Source organism: Mycteria americana, chromosome 2, assembly GCF_035582795.1.
Source record: "Mycteria americana isolate JAX WOST 10 ecotype Jacksonville Zoo and Gardens chromosome 2, USCA_MyAme_1.0, whole genome shotgun sequence".
NCBI lineage: Eukaryota > Metazoa > Chordata > Aves > Ciconiiformes > Ciconiidae > Mycteria > Mycteria americana.
Window position 1 is genome coordinate 166,530,617 of NC_134366.1, and position 22,876 is coordinate 166,553,492.

The window sequence follows — 22,876 nt, forward strand, 5'->3', positions numbered from 1 at the left end:
AATGTTCTTACATGGGCTACTTTAGGTTCTTTTGTCACTGAAGGCACTTTGCCAGCTGCTAAATTGTAACACAAAGAATTGAGAAGTCCTGTGCCCGCTTGTCTGATCTAGCCAATTCTAGTATAGAAGTTACTGGAACTTCCCCATCGTTCTTTCAATCTGAAGAACATGTCATGTATGAAGTGACTGAAACTTGTATTATCTGGTGGGGCTATGCTTTTATCTGTGTCATCTTTTAATTTTGCATCACATGAGGACTTTTCAAAACTTAATCAGAGATGATAGAGATGACAAGCGTTTCACAAGGTCTTGTTATTGGCTATCTGTGCCAAAATCATGTGAAGAAGATTGGGACGAATGTCTCATGCTTGGGAAGAAATGTACCAAACGTAAAACATAGTTCTCCTCTATCTGTAAGTGTAATAAGTTGCTAAAAATGATGTGAGTCTATGATTTTACATAGTTTTCTTTAAAAGGTGGGAGAGGATTGTCCAATATTGGTGATCTATTTAACACAGAAAAGCAGTTTATTATTTAAAAATAAATGAACTAATTGATATGGGCATAATTTGACAATGCTTTCCGTTCTTAAAATCTTTGCTTCCAATTTGCTGCCTCATTCAGGAGGCTCCCTTAAGTTCATTTCTTAAGCTAAGGTTGACTTGTCAGGCTCAGGTTTTATTTGGGCGAGAGCAACTTTTCTGTGGGTGTAGAGGTTTATGTATTCATATACAGGAATCATTTACCCTTGGGCTTTTCGATATGTAAGAATTGCAGTTGCACAAACCATCTTTTCGGCTAAGAAAGTGTATGCAAAACTGGAAGAGTGAATAAATGGTCTGCTTCTCCCTTGAGGCTTGTGATTTCAATGTTTCATCACAGTGACATTTTTCTTTCCCCCAACAATTATAGTCTAGATTGAGCAGCTTTTTGTACAACAAACGAAACCCTCATTTCCAGCGCTAGAGCAATGATTTTGAAGACATGTTAGTTTTAAGGCTATATTGGCCACAAGGACCTTTTCCTTCTTACTCCTTTTCTCCTCATCGTTAGTGAGCTAATTTAAGATATTCTTCCATCTTTTCTCAGGTGCTAAAAATAGAGGTCAATTCAATTGTCTCTTCACTGAAGGTTATGCACTGAGGCTTTTCTTTATTTGAATTTGACCAGCCGTAGATGACAAGTGCCTTTTTTTTTTCTCTGAAGAATGTGGATTGCGCATATTGCTCTGTAAACTAATTTTTTTTTTTAAATCCACGGGCTATTGCATCCCATTGAACTTGCATGTACCGAGATGCCCATCTTGGTTTGACGCACATCTAGAAGTGGCTCAAGTGATGCCAGTTGCCAAAACTCACTCTCTCACTTTGTTTTTTAAGACACTTTTAAGACTTGGCTTTTCTTCCCACTCGCATAGTTCAGAGATTGTTTTCTGAGTATTTCTGAAGGAAATAAAAGTAATCTTGGGAATCAACATGATGTCGATATTGCAGATTTGTGCTTCTTTCTGTTAGTAATAGCCCTTTGATACCTCCTTGGTTTCCTGTCTGCCTTACCCTGTTCTTTGGTAGCAAAGAATAAAGGAGGAAAGTGAATGGCTGCCTTCATGAGCCTTCTCTCCCCATTTGCTGTGCAAGGAGCCTGAGTGACAATTTTTTTACTACCTTTAGAAAATTGGACTAAATCAATGTCACGCTCGCCACACACGCACAGTCTGGGTACGTTTCCGTGGCTTGGAAACATCTTTGTGCCTGTAAGCCCAGGCCCTGCTGCCCCTGCAGAGCCCGTGAGGCTGGGCTGGGCTGTCTCTTGTTGCTCTCCTGTAACTGCCCCACGGCACTGGGGGTCAGACGCAAACCTGAGACTCTTGAAGTATACTTGAGTCAGAAATATATGTCATGGTCAAACTTTTCATCTTTCCTGATTCAGCCACCCGAGTGCTAATGCTGGCTATTCTCCATTTAGTCAGATTCCTTTGCTCTGTATGTACGTTTCCCTACAAATGCTATGCTAATCCAGAAATTAATTTTCTTTCTGTGCCCGCTTAATCAGAGCTGTTACAGGATTTTTCTTTTTTATGCCTCTGAAGGTTGCCTTTTTTTGTCTGTCATCTACTCTGGACATGCTCTTCATCTTTTCCCAGCTTGATCTTTCTGCGGACCATTGACTTTCCTCAAGTCCAGAGAAGGTTGCTTGAAAGTAAAATCCAAATATAGTCCCACTCACTCATTTTAAAAAGGCTAGTCATGCTAAAGCAAGCTTGTGCTGCTGTTTGAGATCACATTTACCATATATATCAAACACTCTAGCACCGCAGTGGTCTACAGCCCACACAGAAAGATGCTTGGATCACAGTTAGCACAATCTTGGTCTGTAAGAGAGTATCAGTAGAGTCTAGACTGTCTAGTACCCATGAATCACAAACTAGACTGTGGCTGTCACTTTTTCTTGAAATCAGCCTAAGTCCAGCTTGAAACGTGTGCTTCTATTATTATTTAGCTAATTATTCTGGGCCCGTTTGTCCAACCACCTTTGCACAAGTGAGGGTGAGTTCTCATAATTCCTGGTGCAAGTAAATGCTAACTGGCAATCATAAGAGGTGGACAAGTAAGAAGTGATACCCTGGAACCAAGGAAATAATATTTCTGATATGTTTTAAGTTGAGAATCTTGCATGTAATTAGTACCAAAAAGCTTGACTTAACATGCTTAATGGTTATACTGATCTTACACCTGGAGGATGAAGCCCAAGAGGCTAAGCTGCTTCCCGTCAGATTCTTGGCTGTATTAAAGTGCGTGGTGCAAGTGGGAGTAAAAGCAAAGGTTGAATGTAATTGACTCTGAACCTCAGTTCCCTTCATAGTCAGTGGAGCTGTGTCCATCCTGTTTTTCACTTAAAAAATGACCACATCATGAATTGTATTTACTCCTAGTGCTGCAGCGCTTGGAGGCCTAACTCTTGCCCGTCCCCTCAGCAGGGTAGGCTCTCTAGAAACATAAAAAAATTGTATTTCTGCCACAGAGCACAAAGTCTGATTGCACCACAGTGCAGGTGAGAGCCGGAGCTCTGGCCGGAGTCATGTCAATATACTCAATTTGCATGTTGATTTAACTAAGTCCCCCCTGCCACCCCCTGTGCCTGCTGCCGCTCGTTCTCCTCGCCGATGACCGGGCTCAGGAGTGCTCCCTGGAGCGGGGATGAGAACTGGCTGAGGAGAACCACGAGGGCAGTTCCAGGTGAACGGGCCTCTTGCGGTTTTCTCAGAAGCGTCGTATGCGTCACTCGCCCCATTTCGTGGCCAGTCTACCAGCGCGTAAGCCAACCCATCCGCGCGATGGTCGCTATAAAAAGGCAGGTGAAGGCTACGTGGGGTGTGCAGGGCTGTCTCACTGACAACAGGGGATGGAGCTCTCCCATCGCAAGATGGGCTCCATCCCATTTTGCACCCTTCTTTGCTGCTTTATTAGCATAGCAGCAGCCAATGTATTTGGTAAGTACGTTTGTTCTTTTCCTTTGCCTGTGTCCAGTAGTGACTGTGCTCCTGTGATCTTTGTGCTGCTCTGTGTATTATTCTGAAGAAGTATATAATGATCTTGAATCTTGCACACTGCAAACTTAGCTAGTTATTGTGTGCTGAACAAACTGAGTGTGGGCTCCAGGTTAAATACTAAGCTGTAAGGATCTTTAAATGGTCAGGGTTATCTGAGTTCAGTGCACCTGGATTTTGGGTGGGAAAAAAAAAGTTTTCTGGAAGAACAGGCTGGGCTAGAGAAGGAGCTTGGGTAAGAAAAGGTGGTGTTGCAAGGATGTGAAGGTCCTAAGATTATATCTTCTACTTGTATGTACCATCATCTAATTTAGGCTTGAACCTTAAGGTACTGGATAGTCTGAGTGCTGTCCCCAGTTCTTTGGTTTGAGTTTGATAGTCCTGCACAACAAGCAGTTTGAATCACTCAATTAATCTCTTAACTCAGATGTCTTAGTAGACCCTCTCTAGCGCTGTGCACAGGGATCTCCACACATCCCAGCACAACTGGCTCAAAGTCACGTTTGAGATGAAAAAGGTGAGGTTTGCCTACATGTGGATGTCTGTAGGTGAGCTAACTTAAAATCCCTTTACAGTCTTGGGAAAATTTTCACATGGGCTTAAGGGGACACAGTAGAAACACACAGAAACAGAAGTGATTGGAAGATCTTAGGTGCACAGAAACCATCTATGGTTAAAGAAGTCCCCAAGATGCAAATTACTGGAGGCTGGAAAGTATTCAGAATGCTTATGATGTATTTGCACTACTATGTGTGGTCACACTCAGACCAAATACTGGATTAAGTGAACCTTTGGTTTAAATCGCTGTTGCTGTGGTTTTGTTTGTTTGCTGTATTTTTATAGAACTAGTCAATGGAATTAAGAGCATGACATTCACCGAATTTTGAGGATGGGGAAAGTGTCAGATCAACTAATCTGTTCTGTAAAAAAGAACCTACTGAATTTCATCATTCTCCTAAAACAGCATCCAAATGTGGTTTTGAATGCATTGAAAACTGAAGAGTCGACTGTTTTCTTGCTAGGTGGCTTCAGTAGTTGATCACTTGCCCTGGTAAAAATTGAGAAGTGTTCCTAATATGAATTAGTCTCATGCTAACTGCAAGACATTGATTCTTTTTAGGTCTTTCACGAGATTAAGAAGTACCTCTCCTTTTGGTGGAATAGTGAGGGACTCGGCTTCAATAAAGAATAAACACTCAGAAACATTAATAGTGATGTGTGTGGTTATGGCAAAGGGCTGTTTTGTGGTGACAGCCACAACTAACTCTGAGTACGTAGACTACCTCAGGCACCAGAAAATGATAGCTATACCAGCGTAGAACAGAGCTGAAGCTAATTAAATACAGGCCTGGGAAAGGGGTTCCCGAGCATCTCCGTCATGTGTTTATCCTGCAGCTGGCAGCTCAGTGAGTTTGTTCAGTACTTCCCTGTGCTGCCCCGTGCAGAAATGCATGCAAGGGGCAATGGGGAAACAACCCGGGAGGACCCATGAACCTGGGGCTTTCACCACGCAGCACTGGCACTAACAGGGTTTTGATGAGAACAGGCTTGTGGTGAAGCCACCCTTACGTGTTTACGTTACGCTGCTTTCAGAGTACCAGACGGATTCTCAGCCGTTACGTCCATGCGAACTTCAGAGGGAAAAGGCTTTTTCAGGAGGAGAAACCTACGTTCCTCAGTGCTCAGCAGATGGCCAGTTCAGGTAACTCATGCCTGCTATTATTCTGCTGTTATGTGACGTGGCCTTTCATTACTAATGAAAGCTTTAGCTTCGGTTTTGAAGAGCCTCTGTATCGGTGGAGTGGAGGGTGAGGGGTGCAGGAGACTGAAGGGACTTCATTGAGCCATGTGGCAGATCCAACCTCTCCTGAATGAATTCCACGTTGCTGGAAATAATCTCTGGGTTAAGAGGTCAATCTAATATTAATAGGCGAATCTTGGCAGCATTACTTGCATGTTAAATACTCGGTGCAGGTTGTTGTATAATGCAACTGCTGTCCTCCTACGCATGATCTCATGCCTGTGATCAGTGTGCCAGCTGGCACAGCTGAGCCAACTTGACTTGGAGAAGTTATCCACCTTGCTGTAAGTGGCACAGTTGGGTATCCTTCTAAAAGCAGTAAAAGAACTAAAGCACACAGAGAACAGTATTTTAGAAAGCAGCATGTTGCTTGAAGATGCAAGAAGTTAATGAGTTAAAGCTGAGACTGAGGGAAAGTGCAAATTGTAACGTTCTCTACTATTATCCTACTGTTGTTGCCTAGGGTGGGGGACCTAGAGCGTGCTGGATTTGACTTAAAAAAGGCTCAAAATGTATGGTTGTTCTCAAATACTAAGAATCGGGATTCTGTCCAACCTGCTTGCCTCCTGAATGACTTCAAGTCACTTATCTGTAATTCCTGAAGACTTCAGAGAATTACTAGAATTAAGAGCTCCCATCAGGTAGATTTAGAATCACCAGAAACACAGCCCTTTCTGATTCCATTATTTGTGGTGTTTGGCTTGCTTTATTTCTTGGTTTATGTCCCATACTGACTGAAGACTCTGTCACTAACCGAGTAAAATATGTTACTTGTGATCTTCAGGACAGTTCAGTGCAGTAGGAATGGTCTTTCCTGTTGGTGTGTGGATGAGAATGGCATTGAGGTACCTGGCAGCAAACAGAATGGATATCCCATATCTTGTAAGTCACAAGTTTCTATTTTTGCTCAGATTGGGTAAACTGCTGAACTGCTGAAATCCAGAATAGGTTAGCCCCGGACTTTGATGGACTCTGTTGTCATTTGCTGGGTCTTTCTAGTGGAAGTTCTGGCATTTCTTCAGACCTGATCGTGGAAACTGGATACACCTGGATGATCTGTATTCATGAAGGTCACAGTAATGTAAATCATGAATGAAAGATCAACTTAACGTATTGGCTTTTGAGTTGGAGGGCTTCAACCCCACCTGTGGTGGGTTTCTGTATACCAATTTTCATGACCTCAAGTCCATCAAGGTCCTCATGCCACCTGGGTGGCAGAATCAGAACTTGCAGCTCTGAGAAAATTCAGATGTTGCCTTAATAAATGATTCCATGCCCAACAAGTACCTTCCTCTAACAGTGCCCCTCTCTGGTACTGCAGGCTTATCCTTTTGCCAGCTGCAAAAGCAGAGGATCTTGGTCAGTCGCTACATCAACAGCAGCAGCATCTCCTACATCCCTCAGTGCCTGGATTCAGGGGCATTTGATGCAGTGCAGTGTGACACGGAGCTGGGTCAGTGCTGGTGTGTAGATCCAGAAGGAATGGAGATTTATGGCACCAGGCAGAGAGGAAAGCCAACGCGGTGTAAGTAATATTCAACAAAACGGGGGGTTTTGTAGGGTGGGAAGGTTTGGTGTGAATGAAAGGAGCTTGGACACTGCAGCCTACACTTATCCTACAGAAGCGTAGGTGCTTAACTGAGGAATTTTAGTCTCTGTTTCCATTGGTTATAAAGAGAATATGAAGCACCTAGATGTCTGTATTCAATGTAATGAATCTAAACCCCTTCCAAACCATGGGATGGCTACTCAGCTGTTTGTGGGAAGTTAAAACACCAGTAAACATTTTTTTTTTCCCCCATCAGGTCCAGGGAACTGTGAGATCCGAGACCGTCGCATTCTTCATGGGTTTGGAGAGAAGACCCCACCACAGTGCTCAGCAGATGGAGAGTTTCTGCCTGTCCAGTGCAAGTTTGTCAACACTACAGACATGATGGTTTTTGATCTTGTTCATAGTTACAACAGGTAAGAGGGTAGGCTTCTGAAAGAGGGAGACAATCCTGCATATCTCTTCAAGTCAGTGTCTTACTGCATTTTTTTTCCGCATGAAGCCCTTTTTCTGTGACCCCATATGATGTTATTTTCTGTTAGTGAATGGACCAAGTAAAAAACTTTTTCTTCTGAATTAAATTTTCTCATTTAGAAAAGCCTGATATTCTATCCCTGCAGTCTAATCAGTGTGTCCTTACACAGCAGTGGATACCACATTGCAATCTGTATTTGGAAAAGTAGCCAGGGCTGCCTTTCAGACAGACACGCAACAGCAAATGAGATAAATGCGGAAGGAAGAGAGGAATTCAAATGTATCTATGAGGTAGGAAAGATGATTCCATATGGGAGATGAAAGCAGATGGACAAGTGGCAACATGCAACGAGGAAGTTCCAAGTGAAGGTGGGAAACTCTCGTCCATTTAAGCAGTTCCAGGGTTGCTCACACAGGTGAACCAGCAAGTGATGAACATACGACTGGCTTCGGGTTGTTGGAGTGGGTTGGAGAAGCTGGATCAAATGCTTGTCTGTGGGAGCAAGAAGCTGTTGTCCTGTGGAGGAGCTGGGAATTAATGCTCAGGTGGAGAAATTAGGAATGGACAAGGGGAACCACAGGGAGAGAAGTTTGTTTCGGTGCAGGTGTTCAGACACTCCAGATAAACCTTTGGGTCTCTTGCAAAGTGCCATTATGTTGGCATCTCCGATGGAGGGCAGTGGAGTAAATGTAATGTCTCATTCTTGGCTCTGGACTAGCAAAGGCATTTTACTGTAAATGTCAATTGTACTGTTTTGAGGGTTTTCTTTTTTAATTTAAGCAAAACTGAAAGGCAAGCCCAAATGCACAGTGCAAATTTGTCAGAGCTTTAGGAGAGGTTATTTTGGCAAGAGCAAAATAATCTGGCTGTTTTGTTTGTTGGCCTGTGGGGTGTGGAAATTCTAAAAGAGCAATTACAGAGGAGAAAGCAATGCTTCAAATTAATATTTTTTTTTCTCTCATTGGGAGATTTGTCTGCAAAGGCCTGCAAGATTGGACTTTTCTTGTGTCTGTGCCATGTAATTAATCACAGCAGGATCATTTCACTCCCAGCTCTCTACCTTTCCAGTTATGGCATTGACTCAACCCATTACTATCATATCTGAGTATCTCAGGTCATTAATATATTTATTTTCACACTATTCCCGCCTGAAATGTCATTATCCTGTCCAAAAAACAGGAGGCCAGAATATGGAGTTGAAGGGATGAGTTCCACAGCAAAGGACTATAGCAGAACAGGGATTTAAACCCACATTTTATGTTCATGTGGAAACAGTGGAGCAACTTTCTTTTGTTCCACAGACTGATTTTTGAAATCTAGACACGTCAAACTAACTCCCTTTCTGAATTGTTTCCTTATACCTTTATAAATATTCCAGAATAAATCAGTATGTTAAAAAAAATAAATGGAGCAATTCAGAAGCTTAGAGCTAAGACTTTCCCAAGAGGAGGACTTCTGGGAAGAAAGATGAGCCCAAATTTCTTGCCTCACCCTGGCAACTTGGCTGCTGTTACTTATTTTGTATGGACTGTGCCTGGGTCCTGCTTGGACGGGCAGCCATATAGAAGGCCCTGTAGCAGACTGGGGAGAAAGATCAAAGAATCAAAAGTCGAGGAGGATCTTTTTACTTTCTTGTTATAATTTTCATCAGACTGAAGACCTTGTGTCAGTGTCTTTATCGCAGCTCACCGGAGGTTCTGCCCTATTATGTATTATTTCGTTGGCAGTGGCAAAAAACACGATTTGGTTTCTCCCTGTTTCTGAGTAGTCAATGAGAAGGGCAGCTACAACTTGAGCTGCACATAGAAACATAAAAGGGGTTACTTGCAAACCTGCTTTTGAAGGTCGGTAATGAGTTATCTTTGCTGGAAGCCAAGAGCAGAGACTCATAGTTGGAAGAAAAGGTCAACAACCTCACATTTATTTACTTTTCCATATTTCTGAGTGCAAGCATTCTTGTTGAAACACATGGATACGCTATAAATTTATCCATAACTTAAATGTAGTCATCTTTTCTTCAGCCATCGTTTCGGACTGAGTCTGATAGAGGAGGTACTCTGTATTATCACTTCTCATCTCAGGGCTTGTGATTAAAAAGAGGCTGAGAAAAGAAAAGAAGCGGTAGGAAGTGAATTTTCCAAGTAAGGTGAGAAAAGTTCTGTCCTCTTGTTTGTGTGGGCCTAGTTTATATCTGTTTGTACTTTATTTAGCTGTACACTCAACTTGGAACAAAAGTAACCAGAATGACAGGATATGACTACACATCTGCCCCATATAGAAGTAGTATAATTATGCACGTGACTTCTTAATGTTGAGGATAAAAGAAAGCAGCATGCAGAATTTTTTCATTGCATCCTGTTTCACTCAGCTAGATGTTGCAGTGCTGAGGTGATGAGCTCCAAGGACATGAGCAGTGCAGAGGTCTGGCTTTGAATATAGGGGCATTGCTCTCCTAAGAAGAGAAAAGATAATTTTCCTGATTGGGCAGTGGCCAGTGCATGATAATTCAGGGGAGCAGAAAGCTCTTGAAATGCCCCAAGACATTTACATCCATGTGTACATAGAAGACCACAGAAAGATGGTATTTAGCTGTTTATATCTTAAATTGCATTGTTTTCATGCTGACAGAAGTCCCTTTGTGCCCTGAAGGATGACATTTTGATTGCTTTTAGTATGCCAGCGTCAGCAGTGGAGCAGGATTTGACAGTCCAAAGTAGAGGGAGTCAGTAGGCTTTTAGTTTGAAGACGTGGGAGAGTGCCTGAGCGAAGCAGCTCTACGCAGGGGTGTGCAAGCTCTGATTCAGGAGCGCTGCTGGATAATGCCGGGACAACCCCGAGGTACCAGCTCCTTCCTCTGCCGGGGGTTGCTGTTGCTTCGTGCATTCCCCAGCTTGTGCTTTGATGTACTGAGGAAGCAGTAACATCTTCAGCTCTCCCGGCAAGAGGTGGCAGAGCTCTCAGGCAGGCTCTTGAGGGTGGCAAAGGGCCATTACTGCACTCTCCTCACCTGGCCGCTGGCTCTGAGCCAGACAAGCGTTTCGCTGCGGTTCTCAGGGGCACTACAGACTGCACGCGCTATAGAGCAGCCCTGAGGCTGCAGGAGGGTGGCACTGGAGTTGAGCCTGGTCATAGTCCCAGTTTCACAGAGTTACTGTAAAGTGTTTTGGCACCTGAACCTTTTTCCCAATTGATCAGGGCCTAATCTACCGTTACTCTTACTGCTAAGTGTCCTTCCTTGGTAAAAACCTACTTTGTGTAAATATCTGAATGTCTTGAGCAGGAAATTCCACTTCCCTGTTATTAGATTTTTCCCAGATAAGCCACATGCAGCTGGGACACCAGACCTTTATCATATTTCAGGGTAAGGTCTGTAAAATAATACAATAGTTTTGGAACTTGGCAAAATTGTTATGCTGGTCATATTGCCTGAATCTAGAAAAAATTATCTTCTGTTTGCTTGGACAAACCCTAGAGTGTCTGTCAGTTAAGATCACATTTATTATGTTTTTTCCAACTCTGACCCTATTAAGTTTCCTTCCTAAATCACTGCTTTGCTGGAATTTGGCTGTTGTCACTCCTAGAATATTATACTGGAAACTGGTGTCTCTTTGATCTCCAGAAGTAAGAGTCAATCTTGCTTGTAATATGTTAAAAACCCGTTCTCCTTAATCTGTTGAGCCATGCTCTCAAAATGAAAAAGATTAGTGAGGTTTTTATCAGCTTTTGTGCTTAATCCAGTGCAGAAAGTGTACGTAGCATGTAGGGAAGAGGAAGCAACCTCTGTGTTTAGGCACTCTCTCATTCTGTGCAGATTTGTGGAAGGAGCTAATGAACAGGTGTTGTAATAACATTAAGCAAACGTCTATCTATTTTACACTCTTTGACATGCTTTCAGAGATGAGAATAGAATTGAAAATGAGTGTTAGATGCTGGGTACCTGCTCAGGCAGAGTCAGAAATCTGTCTGAAGGGAGATGTTATTGTCCTGTGATTGCTTAAAAATTTGTGCTCGAAAAAATGGCATTTAGGAGACTTGTTAGCCTGCTGAAGCACTGATTTAGCCTGCTGAAACACTGATTTGGACCTTGTCAGGGCTTGGTTGCCACAAGGAGACCGAAGGCCTTTGTAATGGCTTTGTGCTGTGCAGATATCCTTGCTGTACAAATTCAGGAGGGAAACACAGATGATGCTTTGCTGTTGTCGACGCATCTCCCTGGGCTCTTCACAGGAGGCTGCTTTTCCTTCCAGGCTCCCGGAGGCTTTCCAAACGTTCAGCTCCTTGCGGGAGACGTTCCCGGAGGTCTCTGGGTACTGTTACTGCGCGGACAGCCTGGGCAGAGAGTTAGCAGACACCGGTAAGTACCCTCCGGCATCGATGCTTTAATTTGAGCGGCTTTGGATTCCCAAGGGAAGGGGCCAAATAACAACTATCAGTCTTCAGCTTCGTTTGGGACTTCAGTTTCATTCTTACAAGGGTTAAGACCACTGTGACCAGTGTAGTGCCCATGGGAAAGACTGGAGCTCACTGGTGAAATCCCACCCTTAGGAGCACCGCTTCAGTCAGCAGCAAGTGGAGTTGCTGCCCGGGAGCTAATCCTGTCCTTTCTGGGATGGTGGAATAGGATTTCTGAATGCCCAACCTCTGCCCACGCTAGAAAGCTGCATCGTATTTGATAAGTCCAATTAGCAAATGCAGGGGAATATAAAGGCCCTGGAGACTGAACTGTTTTCTTCTTGCTCAGGTAGAATCATGGAATGGTTTGGGTTGGAAGGGACCTTTAAAGATCCTCTAGTCCAAACCCCCTGCCATGGGTGAGGACATCAGATGGCCCTTCCATTCTTCCATAGCCTCAGGACACCTTTTAGGCATGTTAATAGTTGATGGGACACTTTAGAAGAAAGAATTTTTTTTCCTAGAAGGAGGCATGAGGAGGTGGAGGACTTCCAGCTCCTCTTCCTTAGATACTGTGGTTTTAAAAATTAAAAAAAAAAACAAAACAAAACAAAAAACAAACAACCAAAACCCAGGAAAAATGCAAAGCATAATATCTTAACATTTAAGTGATAGATGAGAACTTCAACATTTAATTCCCACAAGGATGAGAAGTTTTCAAAAAATGTGTGCACTCAGGGAAACTACTGCATGTCTTTTTTTTTTTGGTATACAACGAAAATGATTGGGAATTGTTTTTTGGTAACATCAGTTTCCAAAATTCCGTCAATTCCTCTACTGCAGACTGAACCTAACAAAACCACAGCACAGTGCAGGTTACTGGATGTTCCTCCTGCTTGTTTTGGTAGATATCAAGACATAAAGCTAACGACTGGGTACTCAGCAGTGGGTTATACGGTGCGGTGCAGTAGGGTTATGCAGTGTAAGTTCACATTTGGCCTCTTTAGAGGACTGGTTTTCTTCTTCCTGATAAGCTTCCAATTCTGCTACTCTGGTGTAAAGCAGATGACTTTAGTCTTAAAAGCAGGCTCTGTGCTAAAAGTCTCCCTTTCCCAGGCTTGGAACTGCTGCTCGATGAAGTTTACGACACAATTTTCTCTGCGCTGGAGCCTGCCCGCATGTTCACGGAGACCAGCATATATCGGATCCTGCAGAGGCGGTTTCTGGGGGTTCAGCTAGCTACCTCTGGCAAGTTCAGATGTAAGTAGCACCCAGGTGATGCCCTTTAAATAAGGTGACGATTTTGGAGATTATATGTGACACCTGCCATTGGGGAGAGTTGTTCTAGGGGTCTCTTGCACTAAAAGCATATAACATCACAGCTTTGGTGCAAGAATCAAGGTCCTCGAATTGCAGCTGACTTTAATCTCTGGGTTGTACATTCTTAGCAGCAGATTGTACCTGTCCTCTGATCTGTGCTTTCCCACGCATGTGAAGTTTGCATTAGTTGAAAGGCCATGAACTCCCTGTATCTCTTGTCTTGAGATTCTGGAGATGGATTTGATGATTTATTAAATTAAAAGCCTGAGAAAATGCTCCCTGATTTATGGCAGTACACTCAGAAATAGAAAGGATCTTACACTGGCCACAACACACTCGATCTCCAGGAGGCTACCCAGGAGTTTGTAGTGCCTTAGCCAGCAAGACTGAGTTCTGGATCTGCCCTTGGGCCCATTGCCTCCCCTGTCAGGGCAGGCAAATGGGGAGGGAGTTTCTCTGCCTATGGGCAGTGAACTCTGTGGGACAGGCGGTCAAGTACCTCCTTCACTCTCCTACACCAGAGCCCAAGAGAATTGCCTTGGCTGGGGAGAGTTTGAACACCCTGGTGTGATCCTTCATCCTCCCATCCAAATTTCTCTGACATTGCTGTCCTCGCTAAGGAGCTGCATCACCAGAGATGTTAAGCAGATACTGATGTAAGTCTTCCGGCCACATAGTCACGCAGTTTTTCTATTTCTGGGACAAGCTGATCATTCTGGGGAGTCTGGAAAGCATCTTCCCCCTCCCACTGCACAGGGTTGTGCAATAAGCTCTGACTGCAGCTAGGGATGCAGCGGCTGTCAGCAAAGATGAAGGGGGAACAGCCACAAGATGGAGATGTGATCACGTTCCTCAGCCGCTGGTGGGGACTGCTTTGGTGACTTACCCAGATCTCACGCCGTCACCTGAAGCCCCACGCTTCAGCAAAGTTGTCAGACTTCCTTGATGAACAGGTTGCTCTGATGTGATGCTCTCGCTGCCTCAACCTGGTAGCTGAGTGTAGCTGGAAGGCTCTCGAAGGTGAGAAATGTTTAGGCTGTGGGATTGCAGGTTTATATAAACAAGCAAAATTTCTGTTGGAAGGGTGAAGTCTAGTATTGGAGAGATCATAACTCAGAAAATTTGCTTTATGGAGTTTTGGATTCTCTGCCGTTAAGGCCAGTTTGACAGGAATAGGGTCTTCAGATCCCTGCGGAGGGAAATGAAAGGAATTGGGTGGTCCCAGGCCAAATCTCCAGAGTCAGGTGCAGATCCTTTTGCAGGAGCACTGCCTTGTTCTCACCAGAAATGATGCTTATATGCATCTTGGTCTCCCAGGTTGCACATCTATCTCTGTTGACCAGCTTGGCATTTGCATTAAGGGCCAGAGCTCACCTAGCCTCCGGCATGGCTCCCAGTAGGTGCTGCTACTCTGCCTACCCACGACTATGGCTGAAAAACGTGTTGAGGTTTTATTTTCTGTTTAGTTTTTAGAAACGATACCTACAGCAGAAAACCCTGGGGCCAATTCTCCAGGGGAGAAGAGGATGGAGAATTTGCATTTTGGGCTGGTACTTGAAGTTTCACTGAAAACAGTCAGGAAATTAAACTTTATTTTTTCTCTTCCCCCCCAAATAGGCAAATGATAGGATCAAGCAGAGATGGCTCGGAAACTTTAAGCTTTCCCTCCTTAACGCAGCCTGTTTTTCTTCCAGGCCCCTCAAAGTGCGAGGTTGAGCGGTACGCAGCCCAGCGTTACCAGCACGCCTACGTGCCGTCTTGTGATACTGATGGAGGCTACACACCAGTGCAGTGTCAGCAGGGAGGACAGTGCTGGTGTGTGGACACCAAAGGGCAAGAGGTCCAGGGCACAAAAAGACGAGGACAGCCCCCGGCCTGCGGTATGTATGAGGTTTGGAAAAGGAAAAACGAGTACATCTCTTGTGTTCATTTACTCGCTCCAGTCTCTATGCATCACTTTCGTTTTTCTTGGAAAAATCAAAGGGAGTTGAGGGCAATAATTTGATAGTAATTGTGGAAGTGTGGTGCAAATGCCAGCCGTTGTCCTTCGGTGCTTCCCCCAGCTGGTGTCTGCGAGAGGCCAACCTTGGTCTGTGGGAGATGTAGGAAGAGAAAAGGAGCTAACAAGCACCGTTGCCTTGTAGATCCATGTATGCTTCAAGTTCAAGCCAGGCCCGTTCACTTTCCCTCTCCAAACACTTCATCCACTGCGGGAATTTTGTCTTTAGAAAGAAACCTAAAGGACCGGTTCCCTTGGCTCTGATTGATTCTGGTGTTCAGAAACTGGGATCCAAAAACCTCCCTGGGGTTAAAAGCCACATTCTAATAAATTATTAAACATCATATTCCTTTTAGTTTTCTTTATGATCTTTGTTTAGCCTTTTAGTTTTGCATACAGCAAGGCTTTTCTTTGCAGCCGTGATACCTGTCTTGGCTCCAGGGGCTGGGGTGTTAGGTCAGAATATCTGGGATAATATAAGGAAGCCAGTGATGGTGGGTTTGGGTTTTATCTCCTTCCTTGGGTGAAATGCTATGGAATTTCTAAGGCACCTCTCATCCTGAGCACTTCTTTTCCCATTTTTCCCATTTCTCTCACTGCATATTTGGCCATGAAAATTGCCATATCCAGTAAAAAAAAAAACCCCGAACAATTTGGAAAAGGTGTATGGGTTTGGGCTTTGAGAGATTTCGTTAAGAATACACCATCAAATCAGTGCCTCAAATGGAAATGACAGCAGAAATGTCAAAGGGCCGGAGGGGAGAAGGAAAGTTAAAACCTTTGCTCCGGAGCGCACTACCTAGACATTCCGGATTGCGCTGGGGGGCTGAGGGAGCACAAGGTCTTAATGCAGGGGCCGCCTGCAGGGAAGGCGATTGCTGTGTCTGCGAGACACAGTCTTACCACGCAGGTAGAGAAGGAGGAACCCACCCGGGGTGTCACGGCTCCAAGCTGCTCAGAGTGCTCTGGGCACCGACAAGGCTTACCACGAAATGAAAATGTTAGCTTGCCTCTGAGGCTGATCACCAACGATATTGAAAGGGAACCTCTGAGAGGCCTCGCCGTACGTTGGGACTGGTTGTTTTCTCCTTGAATGTGCTTTGCTGAGCCCTCCTGGTGATTTTTTTTGGGGGGGAGGGGGGCAGGGGCAATGACTTGAGGCTGCTTGCAGCTTTTCTTGATGGACTCAGGAAATTTAAGCAAGGAAAAATTTCTGCAGAAGTTTTGCAGACTAACTCCCAAGAAGGTATTTCATGAGGATATAGCTGCAGTCTGTGTTCAGACAGCTACATGCCATGTGCGTCTCCCCAGTTCTGCTCTGTTTTATTTCTCTTTAATATCTTTGACTCACACTCAGCAGCGTGAACGCTGGAGGAGGCAGGGACATAGGTGTGGGTACCATGTCGGGTACTCTCATGACCTGGGGTACCAGGCAGTCCTGACAGGGACACGCTCCTTTTCAGACCTTTACAGTAAATTCACCCCAGCAGTGCTTTTCTGTTTATTCTTTCTCACTCTGCTTTGATTTGATTCAACAGTGGGTAGCAGGGGAGAGCGTTTAAAGACCGTGATCCTACATTTGCTTCATATTAGCATACTTGTGGGATTGTGGCTTACACTAAATTATTGGTCCCCAGAGGAATGTTCTTCAGCCCTCTTACCAAGAGCCAACTGAAAACAGAAGGGGCCCATCCTCCAGAACATGCCTTTACAAAGGAACCACTGTGAAGGACCCTGAGCCCCTGCCAGGACCTGCAGAGCAGGACAAGGGTTCGAAAGGAGGAGTGAGAAAGATGCTGATCACAGAGCCTCAGATTACTTGCTAATCTATTTTAGCAGCTTTTAAGATTTCCAGCTTTTATCCTTACTGTTAACAGGATTTATGACTGCTTTATCATATTGCCTCAATATGGAATAAATTGGGGGATGGGGTGGGGAGCCCAAAGGAGGCCATGCTGGAGCAGACCACAGCTGTTTGTCCACCATCCTGTCCCCCACAGGGACAGCAGTGGTGCTTAGGGAGAAAGCGTGAGAAACATGGGAAATGCATATAGCTTCCATATATCCTCCCTCTTGCCTGCAGGCTAGGGAGTCCCCAGACTGGAGGCTGAACCCAGATCGTTGTGTTTAGCACTTCTCTGTGGAGTCATCTTCCAGGGATTTGCCTAATTGCTCTTTAACCTTTTGTCCTTCCTAGCAATCTCTGGCAATAAATTTAGTGATCGTAATTATGTGCTGTACTTCTGGACCATTCTAATTCCTGTACTGTGAGAAATACTGAGTAATAATTGTCTACTGTGAATGATGTGGAGAATCCTGATTTTTAAAAACCTTTATCGTATTTTTTTTGGCCAAGCTGAATAGTCTGTCCTACTGGAAAAGCCGTTCTGTCCTCAAAATATTTTTGCATCCCTTCTCCATAATTCTGCTACTTTTCAAGGAAAGGTAACCGTCTGGCACATGGTTCAAGCTGCTGCGTGCGTTCCAGAGATCCAGTCAGTGCCGTAACCATCCTGTCTGTTTGGTTCTCAGTGTCTTTATAGCTACTAAGTCTTTCCTTTTTTGATGTCTTTTAAGCCTTAAGCTGACATTTTCAGAGGTCCTTCTTCAGTGACGTGTTGCATCCTAACTTGGAGGCATTGCTGTCTGTGTACGCACGTACAGACGGGGCTGGATGCAGACACACCTCTGACATAGCTTGGCCCAGGATGTGGGTGGCCAGGGCCACTGTTGGTACCCTCAGTACCCTGACATTTGACTATTTTTGTTGAAATTTTGTATTTTTTTTCCTTTAGAGCTCATTTGTGAATGCCATCTGGTCCGTAGCACCCTATTACTGCTAATTTTAACAATCTTTTTTCAAGCCTCTTGTAATGAACGCTTCACTATGAAACTGAAGATCTAGGTAGGAAGCCTCCATAAATTCCTCATTAGTGGGCATGGGTTAAAATAACTTGCTGGTTTTTTGCAGTCTATTTCTCTTTCTTAAGTTCACATATTGCGCCTGGATTGTCAGAGGTTTTCATTAGAAGTAGGCATCCTACCAGAGAGTTAACGTATTTGGAAAAGACTTTATTCGTTCTTTCAGCCACAGGAACGGGAATGAGGATTTACACTGGGAAACAATAGAACCAGAAAAAAAACTACAGAGCAGACAACTCAGACGTGGTGAAGGAATGTTTCCTTTCACTTTGTGTCTTGACTGCAGAATTTTATTTATAGACCATCTTCAACAACAGTTCAAATTTCCTTCTCAATGTACATGATGCGTGGTTGAGGAACTAGAGGCAGGTTAAAGTATACTTTTATGTGGTTTCTGCCGAGACTGCTTGAAAGATAGCCATAGAGTTACAGGTTTTGGAAGTTCCAAAATTTGCATTTTTTTTTTTAACTCTTTGTCTAGGTGAAGAACAAGTGTGCATCTCTGAGAGACGGCGGGCCTTGTCGAGGATCTTTTATGGCCCTGCTGGGTACTTCAGTCAGCCCAATTTGTTTTCCACGCCAGATATGCAGTCGGAAAAAATAGCTGGCTTCTCAAGACCCTGCCCTCCCTCCTTCAAGGAGCTGTTTCTGGACTCTGGATTGTCGTCCCCAGTTGCACAAAGCCCGTATGTCAGCCAGATTCCTGGGCTAGAAACCACCCTTAGTGAAGCCATCACGGGGATGTTCCCATCAAGGGAACTGGTTCAAGTGGCACTGCAATTTACTGCCAATCCAAAGCGTTTCCAAGAAAACCTTTTTGGAGGAAGGTTCTTGAAGAATTTGATCCAGTTTAACTTCACAGGGGCACTTGGCACTAGTGGGAAATACAGCATCGGTCAATTTTTCCCACAGGAGGATGTGGCAGAGAGGGATAACGGCCAAGGCCTTCTGGAATCAGCTGAGGCATTTTCATTGGAGGTATCAAAGGGGAGCTCCATTTTGAGTAAACCTCTCGTAGGCAGCTTTGGCCGCACAGTAATTCTACAGGACAATCAGAATAAGATGAAATTCCTTTCCTCTGTTCTGGAACTACCAGAGTTCTTTACTTTTCTTCAACAAGTGATTTCTGTCCCCAAAAACATAGCTGAAGATTTAGACGAAGTGGTGAAACTAGCACTGGGATCCAAAGACTGTGGTGAGGAGCCAAGGGACCTGTTTGTTCCAGCATGCACCAAGGAGGGGAGGTATGAGGAGGTTCAGTGCTATGCGGGAGAGTGCTGGTGTTTGGACACTTCAGGTAAGGAAGTTCCAGGCTCAAGAGTTCAAGGCAAACGTCCAAGGTGTCCCACTGAGTGTGAGAAGCAAAGGAGAAACCTGCAAAACTTGAAGCGAAGCCTGCCTGCGGGATCAGATCTTTTTATTCCCTCTTGTACCGAGGATGGAGACTTTCTGCCACTCCAGTGTTATGGGACAAATTGCTTCTGTGTTGATTTGAATGGCAAGACTATTCCAGGAATAAGGGGAAAAGCTGGAAAGCCGATGCAATGTAGGTCCTAGGGACTGGGAATTTAAAGATGCTTCCTTATTGTGTTGGAATTTCATGATTCTTTCTTCATATCTGATTATATCTGGAAATGTATGGATGATGTATATAAACAATATTGTCCCCTAACAGGAAAGGGAGTCAGCCCTACAGTTGCAGGGGAATAGTGGGAAATACAGTGTATGTAAACCTTGATATCCTAAGTCTTAAAGATGGTCCCTTCTTCTTTCAGTGGGTTAGGGTAGGCACACTCAAAACAGAGGAGCCTGAGGCCTTGCCTTGTTAATGAGCATGTCATTGGCATCTGTCTCTACTTAAGTGTGTAGCTAGTGTGTACAACATCCATGATGCCCACGACACCTGGAGCATCTGTGTAACTGAGAGTGACCCATGCCAAGTGAAAAAGCCCTTTTACTTCCAGGACCAGGTCACCTGGGCACAGTCACTGGCTCATCCTTGTCTTGAGACCTGAAGAGCTTCAGTGCCTTAAACCATGAACCTGTTTTAGTCTTTTAGCTCAAGAATATATCCTCAACTTGGTAGGATGTCACAGGAGTCCAAATGTAGGAGACGGATTCAAAGGCTAATAGTTTTCCCATAAAGGTCACGGAGTCGGGCCAGAAAAGCAAGGTGCAAATGACTTGTCAGACATCAGTTTGGCATTGCAACTTGCTTGTAGACTATGAACAGCTACTAATGTAATGTAATACAAAGGAAGAAAGAAGCACATAGGCTAGGGATATTTGTCTTTCAAGTTTCTGTGAACTGAAAATGGCACATCAACAGGGAGAACAGACCAAGAGAAGAGCTTGCTTCTCATTTTGGAAGGAATAGAAGAGTATCCAGCAGATGACAGTGGTACATAGTGAAGGAGTTCCTTTGAATAACAGCTTGCAGAAGTACTGGGGAATTTATCGCTATGGTCTGAATTGGTAGGGGATTTATATCTAGCAACCCATCTGTAGTACGATCAAAAATAAACAGGTTCATAATTCTCTGGTGCTCAAAAGGAGATGAGTTCCTGTGTTTTGCTAGGTTTGTAGAGCTGCTTGGTAGCAAAATGAAATTTGGCTCTGGAGATGGCAGAAAAGGCTTCCAAAACAAACTCACACCACCATTTTGAAGGATGATATTTTATATTCAGTTGCAATATTCAGTAGAGAATAGGAAGAGAGAACAACAGAATCTGAAAATTCTGGTTAGGTCCAAGGGGAAATAAAATCAGTATTATCCTACTATTCAGATGGTTGTTTTTGGAGGGATTGGCTGAATAAGAATTAACTGCCAGATTATCAAGTGTATCTGAAAATACCTAGTTGGCGTGAACAGATTCAGGAGGGCATTTATTTATTGGCATGAAGCACCTCTCCCCCCCAGGAAGAACTACAGGCACCTCATGTGCTCAAATATTTTGAAAAAAACCTATCTATATGCATCTTTCAGTGCTCACATGCCTTTGTAAATCTTACCCTGGTTCAGCATGGGAGCTTAAAAGCATTGGCCCTTTTAATAACAGGGCAGAAATGTTGTGGTTAGTATTGGGATAAGCGACCAAGTTTTAGCAATAGTGTTTATAGTACTAGGGGGGTAAGCGGTATTGTATATCTTCAGTGCATTCGTAAGACGTGCTATGCATGTTTTTCTTTTCCCCAGGCCCCAGTGCTTGCCAAGTAACAGCTGGTCGGGAGTTTCTAAAGGCTGTGAAACTCCTGTTGTCAGATCCAAGCGCTCTGTCTCAGCTCTCCAGCATTTACCTCCCGCAGTGTGATGCTGACGGTGCCTGGAGGCAGGTGCAGTGCAGTGGACCTTCTGAGCAAGCCTTTGAGTGGTACGAAAGGTGGATTGAAGAGAACAACGAAGGCAAAACCCTGTCCATTGCTAATCTATTTGACATCATAACTGGATATAAAGAGGCATCTTCCAAAGGCTTTTCAGCTTTTATTAAAGCTTTGTATGAGGCTGGGCACCAGAACGTCTTCCCAGCATTCACCGTGTATTCCTCCTTCACCGATCTCCCACCTGAAGTGCTGGAAGGAAACGTGACCTATGCATCTGAGAACATTTTACTGGATCCATATACGTTCTGGCAGCTTCTGAATGAGCAGTTGACCTATTACCCAGGACCCTATACTGATTTCAGCACTCCATTAAGCCACTTTGAACTTCGTGATTGTTGGTGTGTTGATAGCAAAGGAGAAGAGCTGCCAGGAACAAAGGCAGAAGTGAACCAGGTCCCAACATGTAAGTAACAGAATTTCTGGCACATAAGTAGCAGTGTTTCTGGTCTTTGTTTTTATGCCACAAGAGGAAAGTCCTTTCAAGTGCTGTGAGGTAGGAGACAATGACTTGTTGGAAAGATCATCGATACTGCCATTGTCGCTGGCCACCAGAGGTGGGGTAACTCATTTTTGGTAAATAAGTGGTGTCTCAGCTTTGGGAATAAGGAGGAGTAAAGTTCCATTTCAAGTTTGTGTAGATTTTATAATTTGGAATTTGGACATATAATGCTTTTGCAGAAGATAGATACTTAGTCAGACAGCAAAGGACACTTTGAAGTTAGAAACAGCGTGTGAAGGGTTGTATAGAAAATTCACGATTACAGTGTGATGTAAATGACTTTCAAGAATGCTTTAAAATGAGGCAAGAGGAATTTTCTTTACTGTTTCTTACTACACAGTCAAGAGTAACAGCTATCCCCTAGAAGTCACTAGGAGAAGAGTGAGGCCAGCACTGAAGTTTGGTAAGCCCTCTCTCTAGACATCTCCACCAAAGTTGTTGGGCCCTCTTTGGGGTTACTTCAGCAGATGACCTGTATTACAAATGTAGTCACTAAAACCATTCTCATCACATAGTAATTTTCCAGCTGGGAGGAAGAGACAGGACAATGAATGGCAAACTTCCAAATGGGCAAGGAGTGCTGGAGATGCCAGTCCTGTGGGCAAATGGGGAATAACGGGGACAAAGCAGATTATCAGAGTTATGTTAGCAGAGAAACTTTCACTGAGCTGGTTCAGTGTGTTGAACTGCCATATCTGAGGCAGTAGATGTATGGAGAAGACAGGCCAAGTGTCAGCTGCCACTCTGGACCCAAGGGATATACCTTCAGTTTCCTTTCTCACTCTCTTTTCTGATTATCCGCTTTTTTTATGACGGTGACTGAGGGACAGTTCTGTAGAGACATATAACTCCATTTGTAACCCATGATGAGGAGGTAACTTAAAATTATAAAGGCTTTGGCCCAAGACTTGGAGAATGTTTGGGTGGTTCCTGGTACTCTTGGACTCTTGTGGTTATATAGCTAAGTGTTGATGAGTCTTGTTTGCTTGCT

General features: G+C 44.1%; 1 protein-coding gene across 1 annotated transcript in view; it reads left to right on the forward strand.

Moving 5' to 3' along the window:
• Positions 1-3,334: 3,334 nt before the first annotated feature.
• The window catches only part of TG (thyroglobulin), a 168,749-nt gene continuing 149,207 nt past the window's right edge, over positions 3,335-22,876 (forward strand). Inside the window, exons 1-9 of the mRNA XM_075495481.1 lie at positions 3,335-3,355; positions 5,141-5,249; positions 6,670-6,873; positions 7,154-7,313; positions 11,542-11,726; positions 12,881-13,024; positions 14,779-14,964; positions 18,487-19,551; positions 21,202-21,789. Coding sequence (XP_075351596.1) covers positions 3,335-3,355; positions 5,141-5,249; positions 6,670-6,873; positions 7,154-7,313; positions 11,542-11,726; positions 12,881-13,024; positions 14,779-14,964; positions 18,487-19,551; positions 21,202-21,789 — 2,662 coding nt within the window. The remainder of the gene's footprint in view (positions 3,356-5,140; positions 5,250-6,669; positions 6,874-7,153; positions 7,314-11,541; positions 11,727-12,880; positions 13,025-14,778; positions 14,965-18,486; positions 19,552-21,201; positions 21,790-22,876) is intronic.